We start from the raw sequence: 19,334 nt of genomic DNA, 5'->3' as shown, positions 1-19,334 counted from the left end.
TGAGATATTCACCTAGTGGAGCCATAATTTCTATAATCTAACAAAGATGAGACTAATGTTGAACATTGTTGCAAATTTTCTGCAACTGAATTATATGCTTGCGATAGCTAAAATCCAGTGCAATTATTAATAGGGAAACATTGCAAAAAAGGAATGAATGAGAGAAAAAGGAAGGGTTGATACAATTTAAAATAACTAGTTTAAGTTTTATAGTTTAATTTGTTTTATAATTTATTCCAGTCGATGTTGAAAATGGTTATGCTAGTTAATATGTTGTGGATACATTTTTTCCAGTATTCTTTGATTAATAGAAAGTTCAACAGCATATATTTGAATGAAATTCTTTTGCAACATTTTAAATGTTTTTCCTGTCACTTTTGATCAATTAAATACATCCTTGCTGAATAACATTATTTATTTATTTTATTAAAAGGGGCCCTATTATGCTTTTCACTTTTTCAATTTTAGTTAGTGTGTAATGTTGCTGTTTGAGCTAGGGATGCTCCGATCTGCATTTTTTGCCTCCGATACTGATACCTGGGCTGGGATTCAATATTGGCCAGTACTGATCCGATATTCAAGTAATAATAATAAAAAAAAAAAAATGCTGAATTACCTAATAAACTCTATGTGTGGAAGAGGCTGGGATCATTCTTTTGTGCAAGGCATCAGTCCAGCTGACTCCTTCATCCATGACTCAAGACTTGTTTTTCATGAGTGTTCTAGTCATACATGACATAAAGTAAATATATTTATATATAAATATAAAATTAAAAGACATTTCTTTTAAAATTATAGCGGTTTATTTAATGAGGCAGCAACATATGATAGATAGGACAAAACAAAAAAGGCTATTAACAATCTTTCATTGCGCAAAAGTATTATAATATGAGAGCGTTTATGCGCATCCCGTGTGCAGAATGATGCGCTTGAAGCAAAACATGAGTCACAGTGCGCAGCGGCAGCGCTCCGCATTTTAAAGTTCAAAGCACAAAGAGAAGACATATTGATGCGTATTACCGGTATATCTATGCAATAGTTTATTGAGTATTTTCTTTTAACAGTTTCAAATTTCAGTTACTGTGCGCGTGAAGAACAATTCATAGTGCTCTCTACTCCAGTGTTTTGATCTAACAGACACCCGGTAGAAAGTAAAATGATTTAGAAACCGCGATAAACTTCAACAAGAAAGTCCTTTATGTAAAACCATAGACCTTTGTCTACAGTTCAAGTCTAATAATAGAAACATTGAATCATCTTGGAGAGAGTTTCATTGTGTTGACTGTCGTAACCGAACGCGACACGCAGTTTGAATGCAGATGGAAAATGACTGACAGCCGCAGCAGAGGGAGGTATTTACGTGAACTTTAAATATTCGTCTGTACCTCACATTAATTACTAATTAGTAATTCTTAAAATCTCTATAAACCTTGACCAGATAGACAATAGAAAGGAAACTCTTTTAATAATAAACTATGGAATGGCTTCAGAGCACTTGCACGGAAACTTTATGGTGCTTTTTAATGTTTTTGTGCCTTTTGTGGGGCTTAACAATAACCCAGAATAGTACACACATAATATTGGATTTGAATAGGTCCCTTCTGACCGATACCCAATCCGGCAAAAATGGCAGTATCGGAGCCGATACCCGATCTGAGTATCGGATCGGCGCATCCCTAGTTTGAGCATAAAAAAGATCTGCAAGGTTACAAAGCTGAAAGTCCACTCCAAAGGGAGATATTTTATTTAACAGAATCCACTTTCCAAGTACTACAACGAACGACTCATTTTTTCTGGGTTTTGTGAAGTCACAATGTTACTCATTTAAATAATCCCGCCCATGGAATATGCAAAAAAGCTTCCAGGACCTAAGAGGATACAACGCAGGCTATGCACAAAAGCTTTTCCTGAAATGGAGCAGTTCCCACTTTGTCGGGACAATCTGTTGTCAGTGGATCACAACTTGTTCCAAATATAGGTTTTATGTTGTTGGTTCAATGTAAATTTAGCTCACCTGCTAGCCAACATTAGGGTTGATGTAGTGTTTACTGTAGCTTTTGTATGTTCTCGCTTTTGTAAGGCTGTTCACTGCCCCTTAGGAAAATTAACCATGGTTTTGTGATCAATTACTAGTTTTCCGACAAATATCATGATTAAATGCTGTATAACATTATCTAAAATGTATCTAAAAAAAAAGCATACCACTCTGAAATGTCCTGTGAAATCCGTGCTTGCAAAGTCTGTGCATGAAATCCCTTCTGCGCGATCCTCTTGTTTGTTAACATTCTAAACTCTGAATCAGGCTTGAATTGGTTTGAAATTGACAGCATCCTTAAAATTTACATCTGAGAAGAGCTCGCTGTTATGATAAGGGCCGTGACATTTCACAAACACACGCTAATGGGAACTAAACGGCGCGTTCGAGCCAGACTGGGGAGAGATGAGCTGTAATAATGTAAAATTTGTGAAAACGAATGTGTTTTTTGAACAATCAAGCATGACAGCATATTCTAGTACACCCCAAAAAAAACTTTTAAAAAATATATTACTGACCCCAAACTTTTGAAAGGTAGTGTAGGTATATCAGTGACAAGGAGAGCGACCGTGGCTGCTGACTACTGTTAAAGTTTATTTAGCAACTTATTGTATGACTGTACATTATCGCTTACTTACAAACCTTTGTATGTCATCATATACATGGAATAAGCAAAACGCTCCCGGCAGAGATAGTGTTTTATTACTGTTTCCTTGAAATTATTTTCAAATCCTCTGGAGGCTCTTACTATTATAGACACTGAAAAGGCTGAAGGTTCACTTTTGTGTACTGTGAAATTACTGTAATACTATTTCCTGACTTCTATTATTTGGATTTCCCGACTTCATGTGTTATAAAATAAATGTAAACTGATTAAAGACACATTCCATATTGAAAATAACTGAGAAAAATAAAATAAATCCTGAATTTATCCGCAAAGTAAACCTCTCTGTATCTGCTCTCATTGCTCCCTTTTTACAGAGCTAAAAGCTGAGAGTAAAGATCTGCCTTGGCTGAGAAAAATGTTGATTTATTGAACACACACAGGACGGAGGCCAATAATGCATCAATCTGTACCTTTTAGATCTCTCGAATCCAGACGGTTTACTCTTCAAATCCATCATGGAGACATCCGTGGAGGTTCAGTGGCAACCCTTAGACTACTTGTTTGATGGTTGGGAAATAAGCTTCATTCCCAAGGTAAGGCTTTCCTTAGAAGGTCACACTTCATTTGATTCTGCCCCTGCTGTAGCTCTTGGCGTAACAACACAGAGGTTCTGGAATCTTGTAGCATTTGTGGACCATCCACCGCATTGTATTCAACAACAGTAAACAAGGAAACTGCAATGTAAGGTTTTGACAGCCATCTGTGAACAGCTGATATATTAATGCTTTTTTTTAAGCCAAAGATGATTCGGTTTCTGACAGGTGCCTCTCAGTGTGATAAATGTCAATCTGTCCGTGTTTGAAAAAGAATTATTTTGCATCATGGCAGGAACACAATACATCCAGGCAGAGATGTTCACACTAATCCCCTTTCAAATGTTCCATCTGGAGAAAGGACAAAACATTTTCAGCGTGTGCATACTGCACCCTCAGAGGAAGAAGAAAAACGTCCAGCTCCTGCATGCCAACAAAATGTGGAGCTTGTGCTTGGTGTCTCATTATGAAATAGCAGTGGGAGACATCGGCGTATGCAAAACAGCATGTTTCCTGTGCAACATACCTGTCATTTCACATCGGGGTGAAACATCTCTCCCTATGTATAATAGCAAATATGCAACAGAGCCCCTGAGGTATTTTGTTTAGTTGTAGCGTGACTATTAAGACCAGCCATTGAATTTGTGAACATCATGTTTCCCTCCAACAAAAAGATCTGACATATCAGAGGTGTGCTTGAGTGTAATGGATAGCAGTAAAGTGGGGATTATGGTTTACTTAAATGGTTCACACAAAGGATTTCCTTCAGCCAGCAGCAAATAATAGGCGCACTACTTAGGGACCCTTGAGAGTGCAGTTTTCTGTCCTGTGCTGGGTCTTATCCCACTGTCTTGAGCTACATTCAGACTGCAGGCAAAATTGGCTGGAAGTGGCTTGCTTTTTTTACCATTGGATGGATGGATGGATGGATGGACTTCCATATGTGGTCCTAAATCACATACTGGTCTGATGATTTGCAGTGCGACCTCACTCTGAAGTCATATCGGAATTCATGTGACATTTACATTAGTGTTGTCACGATACTGGAATTTCCAATTTCGATATGATACCTTGACAAATATCGATATTCGATACCATTTTCGATACCACGCAGAAAACTGCCATATATACCGCCATACAGATTGCCAATTTGTTATCTCGTCATTTATTTGATAATTTAGGTAATTTTGTTGCAGTAGCTTACACGCAGCACAGGGAGGCTTTATTTGAATCATTGACCTAAATTTACTATAAAAATTTTTTTTTAAAAAGACAGGTAAACAGTCAGTAATAAAATAAGAAAAAATAAACAAATTGCAAACGATAGCACAAATAAATACAATAGAATAAAGAGACAAATGAAATAAACATTGCTTTAACTTTTTCAGGTTTGTCTAACAGTATTCAGGTAAGAAATGCTACAGAAATTAAAGTAATCAAATGTTAAATAACACTGAATAGTCTTCATTATAATAAATATATACAGATTATAATTAAAAGTTACAAAATGATTCAGTCAAGAGCAGCGAGTGATTTTCTCTTTGTCTTTTATTCTTTTGTTAACATTACAGACAGCAGCAGGTTTATTAGGCTTCTGTCACTTTAAGAGTATACACACGGATCCTACATACTGTTACACAACATACGTTTTCTCAACTATTTACGTTCCAAAACTGACTGTATTCACCTGAATACTCAGCAAAAGGGGCATTTTGACATAACTTTGTATGTATTTGACCTTTTAAGCACAATAAGCCATAAAAAAGAAGTCAATTTGGTACTCGCGCGCTGTTTGAGTGACGGCTTTATGTGCGCGCCACTTATATATATCAGTAGTTTTGGTTTGAGCGCAAAACCTGCGGGAATGAGTAAAACTATGCACAAAACAATCGTTTTTCAAACGGACTGCCGGAGCGAATGAGACGAGGAGGCGGGTGTGTGTCAGTTTGCCTTCGGAAAGAAGAGAACAAGAACGTGCAGCTGGTATCGGTGTATCGATACTGCAGAGAAGAAGTATTAGAACCGTTTCAGATATTTCAGTATCGATACATATCAAAATATCAATATTTTTGACAACACTATTTTACATCACTCTAGATCAACATGCGTCACAGTTCTGCTGACTGAGTCACTCCAAAGATTTTACATACCGGTAGTTTTTTGGTCAAAGTTAATCACTGGAGGGACAGTGAGCTGTTATGCTTATAAGAATTACGATGACAGCTCTATACGAGCAAAACTTTATGAGAACACTTTTCTCTCTTTCTCCTCATTCTTTTGTGTGTTCTCTTTATCGCTTCTACACAAACTTCCCTGACATGTGTGGCACATTAACTTATAAATATACATGTAAATGCTGGCTTCAGTAGCCTCCATGTTTATCCGTGAGTCCATGACCAGTTCACACTCGAATGATGAACAGAATGATAATGTGAACAGCCACACAAAGAAACTGGATCTGAGAAATAAATCAGAATTGAGCACTAAGGCTCAAAGAAGGCTTTGCAGTGTGAATGTAGCCTTAGCTTTCAGCTAAATCCATAGCCTATGCCCTGGCAAAGTGAGCTCTGGGTGGTTCATGAGTCTCATAAATCCTTCATTTTTGGAATGAAAGAAGAAAATACCTTGGAAACAAAGTCAAAAGCCTCTTTCCGGAGAATAGGACGTGAATACAAAGAAGCTGATGTTTGGGTGTGTGTGTGGGGGGTGGTTATCATGGTGCACTTCAATCTTCCATCGGTAAGAGGGTTTGCTATGAGTACCGTGCCAACTCCAGCACACCACTGGGGAAATCATATTAGAAGTGGAAGTCCCATCCTCTGTGGATTTAATCCTACAAAGCGTAAGAGCCATTCTGATTTTCCACAATATTGTAATGGATGCGAGGGCAGAGACAAGTGTGCGTTCACAGAGTCAATGGCAAAGAACATGCATTTTAGAACAGTCACATCTTCTGAAACCCTCAAGCACTTTGATATTGCTTGATTTCATAAGCTTCCAGGGGAGGTTAGCTGATGTCTTGTGGGGTACGATGCAACTCACAAAGTTCTCTGCCTAAGCAAGTTGGGGGAAAAAAACAAGACTTGATTCAATACATCAAACATCTGGCGAAACGCATCTCCACTGAAATTTCAGCAGCATCTTTTTTTTTTTTTTTTACACAGCCGACTGCCTTCTGAAAACAATCTCGATGTACTGTTTGTTCCTGCATGCCTGCCTGCACTTTGATGCCAGAATTGTGAAATGTGATATTTCTGTGTGTGTTTGTGTCTTTTGCACGTCAAAGGACAATGATGGCGGGATGACAGCACAACTACCCAGTACCATCACGTCGTTCCACCAAACAGGGCTGAAGCCTGGAGAAGAATACACTGTCAACCTGGTGGCCTTGAAAGACCAAGGCAGGAGCCTGCCTGTTACTGCAACCGTTATCACACGTACGCCTCCCACTAATTATACTACATTTATGCATTTGGCAGAGTTTTATTCCAAGGGATTTGAAGTGCACAGGTTATATGCTTAGTGTATGTGTGTTCCCTGAGAATCAAATCCATGACCTTGGCATTGTTAGCACCATGCTCTACCAGCCGATCTATAGAAACACCCACGCCTCACTGTTTCATTCTCCAATAACTCGATAGTTTTGTGTTTTTTTTTTCTTGAACTTTCTGTATATATCTTTGATTTTGAATGATCTACCTAGAGTGTTTGGTTCATCATCCCAATACATGCGATTTCTCTTTTCACCTACAATGTCATTATATTGCAAATCGTCAATAAGTTCTAAGATTTCATAGTGCGACTAAAGCACTTTGTACAGTAATTGTTTCTGAGGAAGAACATTTGCATGGCTCCACAGTGATAAAACTAATGCATTCTTGTTGTAATTAATTATCTAGGAACAAGGTTTGTCATCAGTCGTTAAATGTTCCACCGTGTTCCAACATGAAATTGAGGAATCAACACTGGACACTTCTTGTCCACTTTGTTTGTACACCGATCAGGCATAACATTATGACCACTGACAGGTGAAGTGAATAACACTGATTATCTCTTCATCACGGCACCTGTTAGTGGGTGGGATATATTAGGCAGCAAGTGAACATTTTGTCCTCAAAGTTGATGTGTTAGAAGCAGGAAAAATGGGCAAGTGTAAGGATTTGAGCGAGTTTGACAAGAGCCAAATTGTGATGGCTAGACGACTGGGTCAGAACATCTCCAAAGCTGCAGCTCTTGTGGGGTGTTCCCAGTCTGCAGTGGTGAGTATCTGACAAAAGTGGGTCCAAGGTAGGAACAGTGGTGAACTGGGTCATGGGCATCCAAGGCTCATTGATGCACGTGGGGAGCAAAAGCTGGCCCGTGTGGTCCGATCGAACAGATGAGCTTCTGTAGCTCAAATTGCTCAAGAAGTTAATGCTGGTTCTGATAGAAAGTTGTCAGAATACACAGTGCATCACAGTTTGTTGCGTATGGGGCTGCATAGCCGCAGACCAGTCAGGGTGCCCATGCTGACCCCTGTCCACTGCCGAAAGTGCTAACAGTGGGCACGTGAGCATCAGAACTGGCGAGTGCTTCGCTTAACTGGGGAACACATGACACCAGGATGAACTATGAGAAGAAGGCAAGCCAGCAAAGGCAGTGTGATGCTTTGGGCAATGTTCTGCTGGGAAACCTTGGGTCCTGCCATCCATGTGGATGTTACTTTGCGTGCCACCTGCCTAAGCATTGTTGCAGACCATGTACACCCTTTCATGGAAACAGTATTCCCTGGTGGCTGTGGCCTCTTTCAGCAGGATAATGTGCCCTGCCACAAAGCAAAAATTGTTCAGGAATGTTTGAGGAGCACAACAACGAGTTTGAGGTGTTGACTTAGCCTCCAAATTCCCCAGATCTCAATCTAATCGAGCATCTGTGGGATGTGCTGAACAAACAAGTCCGATCCATGAAGGTCCCACCTCGCAACTTACAGGACTTAAAGGATCTGCTGCTAACATCTTGGTGCCAGATACCATAGCACACATTCAGGGGTCTAGTGGAGTCCATGCCTTGATGGGTCAGGGCTGTTTTGGCTGCACAAGGGGGACCAACACAATATAAGTAAGGTGGTCATGATGTTAGGCCTGATCGGTGTATGTATGGAGTACATATTTTATTGAAATTAAATTTCTTATTACTTAATTTCTTACTACTTTTGTTATCCTTAGTTGTCTGAAATAAGTATGCTCGTCAAGCAAGCAAGTTTTGTGAGACAGCATAGATTCTCAGTGTGGAATAGCAGAACAGGTTGCTTCATCATTAATGGAGACAAAAGTTTGCAAAGCAAACAAATGCTCCTCGGATGGATGCACAATACAGGGGGGTTTAGTTGCATTCTGTGTGCAGAGAAGATGAAAGAGAGAACATTGTGAAGTGCTTTTCCCTTCAGGTTACTCAGCCAGCTGAGTCACTAGTGTCTCTTTTGTAGCTGGAGTTGACAAGTTGGAAGTGGCTTGAGCAGTGATTTCCTCCACCCATCTGCCATGTCCTGTTGTTTTTTTCCCCTGTCCTTGGTGCTGAAATCAGTGTTAGTGCAGCAGTGAGGCTGAACAGAGGGCTCACCTTCAAACTATACTATGAATACAGTCATTTTACTGTTAGTCTGCTGACAGTGTGTTGTCAGAACGTAACACTATTGCAAATATGTCTGACAAGACATTCAGAAAAACATACAGTCAGTGATATAGGGCACTCACAAAGGAAGGTGTGTAAATAGTCCATTCAAAAGGTGTGTGAGAGGGGCTAGACTTGGCTGGGAAGGCATAAACTGCAAGGAGGTGTCACAATGCTTCAGCTAATGGAAAATGTCACCATGATGAATGGGTGAGTCTGCCAGCAATTATGCACTTAATGTAAACTTCACCCGAGAATTCTTCTTCTGTCACTTACAGACAGGAGGATTAGATTCAATTGAACTTTTCATGGACAATTGAAATTACATGTCTGCTGCGAAAACGCCATTAATTTCTACGGGCCTCACCGTCGAGCATAATTAAAGAGACATTAATTATGCATGCGGGTCCATTAATATTTCACGTGTCCACTGCGGATACCTTATTGGATAAAGAAAGACAAATTTGATGTCATTTAATTATTTATGTGTGCAAAGATTTATCTATCCCCGGAGAAAGCCCGGAACGACGAGCTTTCGCTAAGCACACGCATGGTTCCTCCTGAGTTTGCAAGCTGCTTCACAGTAATTATGCTTAAGCGCTAAAATACAACATTTTCAGTAAAAAATAAACAGTAATCTATTGCCTTGTCTCTGGTGTGACTAGACTTAAAAATGAGACTATGCTGGTGTGCCTTGAATAAAACCAAGAAATCACCCTTGTGGATTGAATAGGCTGTGCATAGAACTTAAAGTAAATATTCCCATGAAGCTGACGTGACATAATTTCCTAATTTGCTTGGGGTTCCTCCTGAACCTTTGTGTTTGATTAACGGGTCACATTTTGTAGTTGTAATATCCTTTAGAGAGTCACAATGGCATCATGCGCGATTTATGCTTTGGACTCGTCCTTGAAAAGGGAAATGTGGTATTCAGTGCAGTCTCACCTGGTCCAATTAGTAGCGTTTTACATATCATAGCAGAATGAGGGCGAAGTTGGCGATGAGGTCAAAAGTACCAGAGAATGTTCATCTTCCTTCACAATACCTGTTTCTGAGGCAGATGGTCATGTTGCCCTATATAAAGAAGCAGGTTAATTATTCACACAACAAGTTAGCATCTTATTAAAAGAGCCTGTTGGAGGCTCAGCATGGCCACTTGGTTCAGTCACTTGAGTGTGGGTTTGCCTGCTGTCAATATCTGGAAAATACTTTCTCATTAACTGTATTGAAAACATGGATAACTTAAAGGTGAAGTGTGTAATTCTCAATATGAAGTTTAATATGACTTCATTGTATACACTGTGGCTCTCAGTTTTTAAAGATTGTTTGGTTTTAGTGGTCCAACATGGAAACTTTTGACTTAACCAGTGGTGCAGGCCATTGGACTACCTGTTTGTCCAAAGAGGTCAGCGTTTGGCTGCTTAACATGGTCTAGTTAGCTGTAATAATACCATAAAGAGCATCTTTCTCCATTGACAGCTGTCCATGTCTTCTGATTTTACCATGTTTTCTGACAAAGTAGTATTTTTTTGCAAGAAACATACATCATAAAAATTTCAATAGATTATAGTAGCCTATAGTTTTGCTGAGCAACTATTATAGATGGGGGCAAAAGAGGTAGTTTTTGGAAAACCTGTTTGGGAAAAAAAAGCAATTTCATTTGGTACTTTTTGTGCCACATAAATTACACCTTTAAAATCTCAGACACAGTCACATTTCAGTATATTTAAAGTTCAAGCTTAACTTGCAAATTCAGTGTTATCAGGTTCTGCACATTCCTACAACATTGCGCTTCCTCATTTTTAAATAAGTTTTGCCACCACTTTTTGACCCTGCACCATTTCTTTGGTAATATTCTAATGATGTGATAAAGAAATAAATAAAATAAATAAATTGACACTGCATCCAATAAGCCATGTTAGGTCTATAGCTCAGGGCTATGTTTTTGTGTGAAAAAAAAATAAGCTTTAAACAAATTCACATATTTGCTTGTTTGTATTTTATCTTTATTTGTATTTAATGGTACAAAAAGGGATGTTTTTATGCCCTTCATTCATCACAGCATTTAATCATCCAGACAGATGAAATTAAATTAAAATCATCAAATAAATTCCCCTAGGCTCAAATGTCAAAAAAAAAAAATCTCTAATGCCACTTTTACCATGTTCTTTCCTTGTTGTTGCACAAGGGTTTTAAACCTTTACAGATTCAAGAATCTTTATCCTTTGCTAGAATTTTTTTTTTCAATATCACTTTATAGTAACTACTTACATTTAGATCATAATGTGTATCAGATCATTAGTTTTTTTTTTTATTAAAAGAGTTTAAAATGTCAGGAGTTTTCTATGTCTTCTCAATGGACCCCCTGCCGTGCATTTACAGGCTCCCCGGTGTCCACTGACTCATGATTGAAGACTTTTCTCATTTCATTGATGTTGTCTTATGTTTTTTCTTCAGTAATCGATGGCCCAACACAGCTTATTGTACGAGATGTCTCAGACACGGTTGCCTTTGTGGAGTGGAGCCCACCCAAGGCTAAAGTGGACCAGATTATATTGCGGTACGGGCTGGTAGGGGTGGACGGACCAAAGACCACCTTTCGCCTGCAGCCCACTCTGAGCCAATACTCCCTCCAAGTACTGAGGCCTGGATCCACGTATGAAGTATCAGTTTGTGGAGTCCGGAATGGCACTGAGAGTGGAGCCATTTCCACAGAGTTCACGACAGGTGAAAGAAAGCAGTTCTGACTGTGTAAATCAACTTTCTTCAGAGTTTAAAGATTAAAGATCTTTAAGTGAAGTAGGTCTGCTTAACAGAAGTAAACATTTGTATTCGATTCAAAAAATGCAACATGATAACAGAGCATGATATCCATTTTGTGACCAGTTCATTATCGATTATATCATTTTTCTCAGAAATTGATGCACCAAAGAACCTGAGAGTGCTGTCAAAAACGTCCACTAGCCTGGAGCTGGAATGGGACAATAGTGAGGCAGATGTAGAAGGCTACAGTGTGGTCTACAGCACTCTGGCTGGCGATCAGTATGACAAAGTCATTGTCCCGCGCAACGATGGCACCACCACCAAAACTACTCTCAATGGTAGCTCAAACCTAACCTTTTCCTTTATTCCATACTACTGGAATATATATATATATATATATATATATATATATATATATATATATGTATACAGTGAAACCAAAAATTATTCAGACATTTTTGATATATTTTTACTAGTGGGTGCAGGACACTATAGTTCATTTATGTAAGTGAGGATAGCAAAATAAAGTAAACTGTGACATATTATACCCAAAAATTATTCAGACACTTTGACCTGACAATGTTTTCTTAAGTGTTATCTGACATAATTAAGATAATTTTTTTCTGACACAGTTTAACTCTGAGACCTTGTCATATTTTATTACCATTTTTTTAAACTATAGTGAATAAACTGTATTGATGAATGAAATGTTCAAGGTGTCTGAATAAATTTTGGTTTGACTATATATATATATATATATATATATATATATATAACAATTCAAAATGGTTTTATTTATAATAAAATTGTTGAGGCCGATAGCCTCATGGGCAGCATGGACTCCCAATTTGTTTCCTGTCCCCTGTCCAACTGTACTGAATCTGAATAAAGGCAAAAATGTCTTCTTTTTTTCCAATAAAATTCATTTAAAATTTACAATTAAAAATTCTTTAAAATTCTTTTATTTAAAAAACAATTGGTTTAAAATTCAAATTTAAGATTAAAAAAGCTTTAACATTATTAAACAGCTTGTCATCCCACATTCATATTAATCATAACATTTTAAATTTATAAATATATCTTTTATATATATATATATATATATTACATTGTCACTATGATGAATTGAGGTCTTTGAGTACATCATAAAGGCATTACAATAAGGTTTCATTAGTTAACATTAGTTAACTACTTTAGTTAACATGAACTAAGAATGAGCAATACTTCTACAGCTTTTATTAATCTTAGTGAATGTTAATTTTAACATTTACTAATACATATAATGTTGTATTTGTTAAATAGCTAATGCTCTGTGAACTAACATGAACAAACAATGAACAGCTGGATTTTTATTAACTAACATTAACAAAGATTAATAAATAATGTTACAAATGTATTGCCCTGTTAGTTTGTGTTAGTTAATACGTTAACTGACAAATAAGACCGTATTGTAAAGTGTTACCCATTTATTCTATTATTAACTTCTCCAAAAACGTGAATGGTGATTAATATTACAGTCAGTGTAATCTTTTTAGTGCTCTTAAATATTCGTACACAAAGTACAGTTGTAGTACAAATTTGTTTTAGATTTGCGTGGATACAGGCCATTTTGACTCAGTGGAAAATTTTAAAGTGAATCCTCAACCTCTTTTAAATTTGCTGCCATGCTGATTTTTTTTTTTCTCTTGAACAGCTTTTTTGTTCAAGTAATCAACATTTCTGACAATAAGTGTTGAAAATAAGTGTATTTATGTTTCTCAAATGTATTACATGTTACATCAAGGTGTTTGCTCCTGATGTTTTTCATCTCATTATGAGTTAATTGTGAGCACCCACAAATCTATTTTTATGCTTGCTTATATAGTGACAACAAAATAAATTGCTCATGTGCTAAATGTATTGATCTTTTTTTTTATCTCTCTCTTTCATTTGCTCTTTCACTTTCTTTCTTCTTTAGATTTACTGCCTGGCACTGAGTATGGCATAGGAATTTCAGCTGTTGTAGGTGCCAACCAAAGCACCCCAGCAACGATGAATGCCAGAACGGGTAAGCTAGAAGCTTATGGGTCTGCCGTTGCCATATCACAGTGAAATAAATTTCTTTTCAATAGTATGGAGTTTGTATTCCTGCTGCAGACCGTGCAAATCTGTTTTTGCCGGTAGAACTGATATATGATGTTTGTGATGGCATAAAAATATGCTCAAGGTTTACTGAACCAAACAGTTTAATATTCCCATTACAAACCTTGAAACATCCTCAGTGTACTCTGTAATTTTTAGGTCTGGATGTCCCCTTGGATTTGACTGTCACAGCCTCCACTGACAACACCATCACGCTGTTGTGGGGTACAGTGCAGGGGCCTATTGACCACTATAGGGTGACCTACACATCCTCCACTGGAGTCACAACAGAGCTTACGGTGCCCAAGGACGTCACCACCACCACACTGACAGGTCTAGAGCCGGGCACAGAGTACACCATTACAGTTGCAGCACAGAGAGGCAGGCAGCAGAGCACTGCAGCCACTATTGATGCCTTCACAGGTAATTTGATCTTTTGGGAACTCGAGTACAGGAATCACTGTTGAGTGTCCAAAGCACTGCCTCATGACATGACATGTCATGTCAGTTTTGGCCAGAAGTCTCTCGTTAATCTCTTCGATAATTGCATGAGGAATGCAGCATGGTGTAGGAGTAAGACTTTTGCTTCAGTGTTAACTCTTTGCAAAGAAAATTCAACAGCTCCTGTAGATTTTTTTTTTTTTTTCTCCAGCAGGTTTGTTTCTAGTCACTTCTAATCATCTTTCATCAAAATTCAACCATACATCTGTCATTTACTTCAGGGGTTCCCTTTTTTTTTAATCAGTCGAATGAACATATTTAATCATTTTGCTTATGTAACATTTTGTCTATTGTTATCACTTGGATTTGTCTGGCTTATCAACTCTTATATATCTACAGCATCAAGATTTTATCATATTTCATCACCATTTCCACTTTTCTTCATCCAGTCTCCATTTGCTTAATATCTACTAATAAGATCATGTGATTTGTTGATAGCCCTAATTAAAAAAGTATGAAATTAAAATGATCAAATAGAAAACCGTTTATAGATAATTTTCTTTATTAGGGATGTCAATCAATTAAAAAGAAATTTGAAACAATAAATTGCATATATTGTAACTGTATGAGAAAATTAAGACAATTTATAGCCATTACTATTGTGGCAGACAAGTGAATTATTAAATTAAAATATAAAGACATTTATATTTTCACATCAAAAGGACTAAAGGCGACTGTCAAGTAGCATGTGCATTCTGTCTATTTTCGTCATTCAAAAAGGGAAACCGAAACTAGGACTGCAGATATACAAACTGTAAACAAAGCAGAGCTTGCTTACCATTTTGAACATCAATCATACTGATCACATTCTTCATTCAACTCTGCTCGTGTTATGAAAATATTCGTGCATTTGAATGCTCAGGTAAGATGACCTAAAATTATAACAGCCTTCTGTTATACCGTCTTGACTTCTTTGCTCGCTTTCATCAGTTTCGCTTTTAATCTCGTTCACCGACTCGTTTGCTAAGCTGAACAGCCAATCAGAGCTCTCTCTAAATGATGGCCCGAGGCCGATTCAACATTCTGAATCGGACCAAAAAACCCTGTCGGCGTCCAACTAGTGTGGTGTGTCCTAGCCTTAAAGGGATAGTTCACCCAAAAAGGAAAATTATCCCATGATTTACTCACCACCATTCTTTCAGACGAACACAATCGGAGATATATTTAAAAATGTCCTGGCTCTCCAAAGATTTATAATGGTAGTGGAGGAGGGGCGAATTTTGAAGGCCAAAATAAATGCATCCATCCACCATAAAAAATAATCCATATGGCTCCTGAGGGTTAATAAAGACCTTCTGAAATGAAGTGATGTGTTTTTGTAAGAAAAATATCCATATTTAAAACTTTAAAAAGTAAAATAACGATCTTCCTGCATACGGCCGTACGCATCGATTTACGGTGGAAGGGTGACCTCTGACCTGACTCATGATGCAATGACACAGAAGCTCAGAGGATAGAGCAAAACAAAACACAAATTAGGAGTCTAAAACGAGAAATTTTAAGAGAAATGTCAGAGGATTTCGATATAAGAGAAGAGGAGCTTGAGTTTGTTGCACAGCCCTATTTGTTTAAACTACTCCTACATCCTGCGTCATACATCGCGCTAGGGGTTACTCATTTGGCACAAGTCGACTTGCATAGTATGCGTACGGTCATTTGGCAGAAGCTAGTTATTTTAGATTATAAAGTTTCGCTTCATTTCAGAATGCCTTTATTAACCCCCTGGAGCCATATGGATTATATTCATGATAGATGGATGCATTTATTTTTGGCTTAAAAACAGGCCCTCCGTTCGCTACCTTTATAAATCTTTGGAGAGCCAGGATATTTTTAAATACATCTCCGATTGTGTTCGTCTGAAAGAAGTTAGTCATATATACCTAGGATGGCTTGAGAGTGAGTAAATCATGGGATCATTTTCACTTTTGGGTGAACTATCCCTTTAAGACGCAGTCTTAACATAATGGCTATGTTTACGCCACTTGTCCCCTGTGAGGTTTATTTAAAAGCTGTTTACACAGGACATGTTTTTGTATTCCATCTGTGATAATTTTTTTATTATTGTTTTTCTAGTTTTTAGAACGCTGCTTTCTCTTTCGTTCTTTTTCTCGTTTCATTCTGCACTCTGTCCAGCTTTTTTTGGCTCTGTCTGCTCTCGGTAGTGTGGTTTGGTGAGGTGTGTTGGCTGTAACAGTTGTAAAAAAAGAAATCCCTTTTTATGGGATTTACGGGATTTTTTTTTTATTATTATTATTATTTCGTCATTATTTCATTATTCCATCATTAATTAATGTGCTAAATTATTGCATTAAACAGCTCTAATTTAACATTTCTATCACAGAATTCGGGTTAGAGAATCCCTTGTTGGGAAACACTGCTTCACTTCATTACATTTTACATCTACCAAAGAAATAACTCTTCAGGTTTTATCTTCCTTATGCATTTTTGTCTTTGTTGTTATCACTCAATCACTTGCTTTGGCCTGGTGCATCAACACATTTACATCTACAGGATCAAGATTGTATCATAATTCATCACCATTTTTTCACTTTTCTTCATTCAGTTTCCATCATTTGCTTGATATCTGCTGTGTGGCTGCATCTCTTCTGCAAACTTCATCCGATCACCTCATTGTTCTTCGTTCTTGTATTCTTCTTTCCTCCTTCCTGTGAGGATGTGCCAATCATTTAAGAGATCTTTAATCACAGGAGCCACCATTTCGTAATATCATTGTTGTCATTCAATTTCAGGGTTCCGCCCTATCACGCAGCTCTTCTTCTCTGAAGTCACATCTGATTCATTGACTGTGGCGTGGAGTGCACCGGCACCGCCTGCTGACGCATTCATCTTGAACTACAGTGCTCAGGACTCGAATGATGATTCTGAAATTGCTCTAGATGGGTCCAAAACCAGAATCACCCTCACTGGTCTCCTGCCCTCCAGGCGGTACACTGTTACCTTGGTTACCATGCACGGCAATGTGACCTCAAAGCCAGTAATAGGCTCAGTCACAACAGGTATTAAGACTAATGAATGTGATTCTCAAGAATATTTTTTATACAGTATGTCTGAGGGAGTTAAGTGTGTTTATTTAATGTCTGAAAATATATATATTTTCTTATTTTATCAATTGATTTTACACATTTTTACAAACTAACCCAATGCACAATGCACTTTTCTTAAACAGAAGGGCTTTTCACACTGTGCTTACCCCCGGGTTATCATCATTCTAAACCCTGCTATTAACTCTAGGTAGAGGAACATTTCACACTTGTAATTTAGAAGGGGGTGTGAAACAATGCAGTGTTAGAATGTTACAGCTAGATGTTTAGAACCAGACAGCCAATAGCATGCCTTATATTCACATGCTTTGGACAGGCACGGAAACATAGCATATTGCATAAACGTTTAAGGGGAAAAATGTTAAATAGCAGCGGAAAACGCAACAATTGGAGTGGAGAAGAGGCCGTTTCATTTTTACCTTTTTAGTCGGAAAAGTCCATTCAGGAAAAACTTGATGGTACATTCGGCAAAGTGATAATATGAGGATGTGCGGTACTTGAGACTTTATGTAAATGGATTGCTGCTGCATTTGTCCAATGACACTGACACTGCAACTAAGACTTTTAACCCTGTTAAAGGGTTAGTTTCCCCAAAAATGAAAATTCTGTCATTAATTACTCACCCTCATGTCGTTCCACACCCGTAAGACCTTCGTTCATCTTCGGAACACAAATTAAGATATTTTTGATGAAATCCGATGCCCAGAAAGGTACTAAAGACATATTTAAAACAGTTCATGTGACTACAGTGGTTCAACCTTAATGTTATTAAGCGACAAGAATACTTTTTGTGCACCAAAAAAACAAAATAACGACTTTATTCAACAATATCTAGTGATGGGCATTTTTAAATGCTGCTTCATGAAGCTTTACGAATCTTTTGTTTCGAATCAGTGGTTCGGAGCGCGTATCAAACTGCCAAAGTCACATGATTTCAGTAAATGAGACTTTGTTACATCGTAAGTGTTTCGAAATTTCAATGGTTCACCACTGGGGGGCGTGACTTTGGCAGTTTGATACACGCTCCGAACCACTGATTCGAAACAAAAGATTTGTAAAGCTTCGAAGCTTCATGAAGCAGTGTTTGGAAATTGACCATCACTAGATATTGTTGAAAAAAGTCGTTATTTAGTATTTTGCTGCACAAAAAGTATTCTCGTCGCTTCATAACATTAAGGTTGAACCACTGTAGTCACATGAACTGTTTTAAATATGTCTTTAGTACCTTCTGGGCATCTGAAAGTGTTAATTATCTTGCTGGCAAAGGCGGCCTCACTGAGCCATCGCATTTCATTAAAAATATCTTAATTTGTGTTTCAAAGATGAGCGAAGGTCTTACAGGTGAACATTTGAAGGTCTTACATTGAAGGTCTTACATTTTTGGGTGAACTAACCCTTTAGATTAGTACTCAAAAATGGTACATGCACCATTTTCATGAAACATTTCAAATTTCTCTGATCCATGCTTCTTGCATTCAAAAACAGTTGATTCAGACAACAAAAATGCCATATTCTCAGAAGCACATGGCATGCTGTCAAATAGCACCATATTGATACCTGCTGGGTTTGTAATGCACACAGCACAGGAAGTTCAATTTATGAAATTATCAACTATTATGACTTTGCTATTTGTATTAGAGTCATCAGTGAAAACCTATTATTTTGTGATGGTGGCCTATTACCATATTCTCCATTTCTGAATCCAGTTGTTGAGTTCTTCTCTTATTACAGTAGATATAAAAAGTGTTAAACCACAACCTTGTGACAAAGAAACTCTTTTCCAAGCAATAAAAAAGGCCTGCAGAGATATTGAAGTACATTTGTGCCATTTATGGATTCAGCATTCACACTGTTCTTTACTTAAATCCATTACTTGAGAAATGCATATTGTTTGATGTTAATGAAATTCTCTGGCTTAACAGAAATTAGAGGGATGATAAATATGTAAATTTACAGAAATTTCAAGAAAAAGAGCTATCTTTATTGAGAAGAAAAATGAAAAT

At 37.6% G+C, this 19,334-nt stretch overlaps 1 protein-coding gene across 2 annotated transcripts in view; it reads left to right on the top strand.

Annotated features, from left to right (window-relative positions):
• Positions 1 to 19,334, top strand: part of tnr (tenascin R (restrictin, janusin)) — a 164,007-nt gene that overhangs the window by 112,599 nt on the left and 32,074 nt on the right. For both annotated transcript variants that reach the window (XR_007926226.1, XM_051870686.1), the window contains exons 7-13: positions 3,120 to 3,235; positions 6,522 to 6,672; positions 11,342 to 11,611; positions 11,800 to 11,985; positions 13,605 to 13,694; positions 13,928 to 14,191; positions 17,020 to 17,286. Coding sequence is in view for 1 of the 2 variants with exons in the window: in XM_051870686.1 (XP_051726646.1) it covers positions 3,120 to 3,235; positions 6,522 to 6,672; positions 11,342 to 11,611; positions 11,800 to 11,985; positions 13,605 to 13,694; positions 13,928 to 14,191; positions 17,020 to 17,286 (1,344 nt within the window). In the remaining variant the exon portion in view is untranslated. The remainder of the gene's footprint in view (positions 1 to 3,119; positions 3,236 to 6,521; positions 6,673 to 11,341; positions 11,612 to 11,799; positions 11,986 to 13,604; positions 13,695 to 13,927; positions 14,192 to 17,019; positions 17,287 to 19,334) is intronic.

Source organism: Ctenopharyngodon idella, chromosome 2, assembly GCF_019924925.1.
Source record: "Ctenopharyngodon idella isolate HZGC_01 chromosome 2, HZGC01, whole genome shotgun sequence".
In the NCBI taxonomy this organism is placed as follows: Eukaryota; Metazoa; Chordata; class Actinopteri; order Cypriniformes; family Xenocyprididae; genus Ctenopharyngodon; species Ctenopharyngodon idella.
Note: the sequence above shows the minus strand (reverse complement) of the source record. Positions and strands in the feature narration are given on the sequence as shown.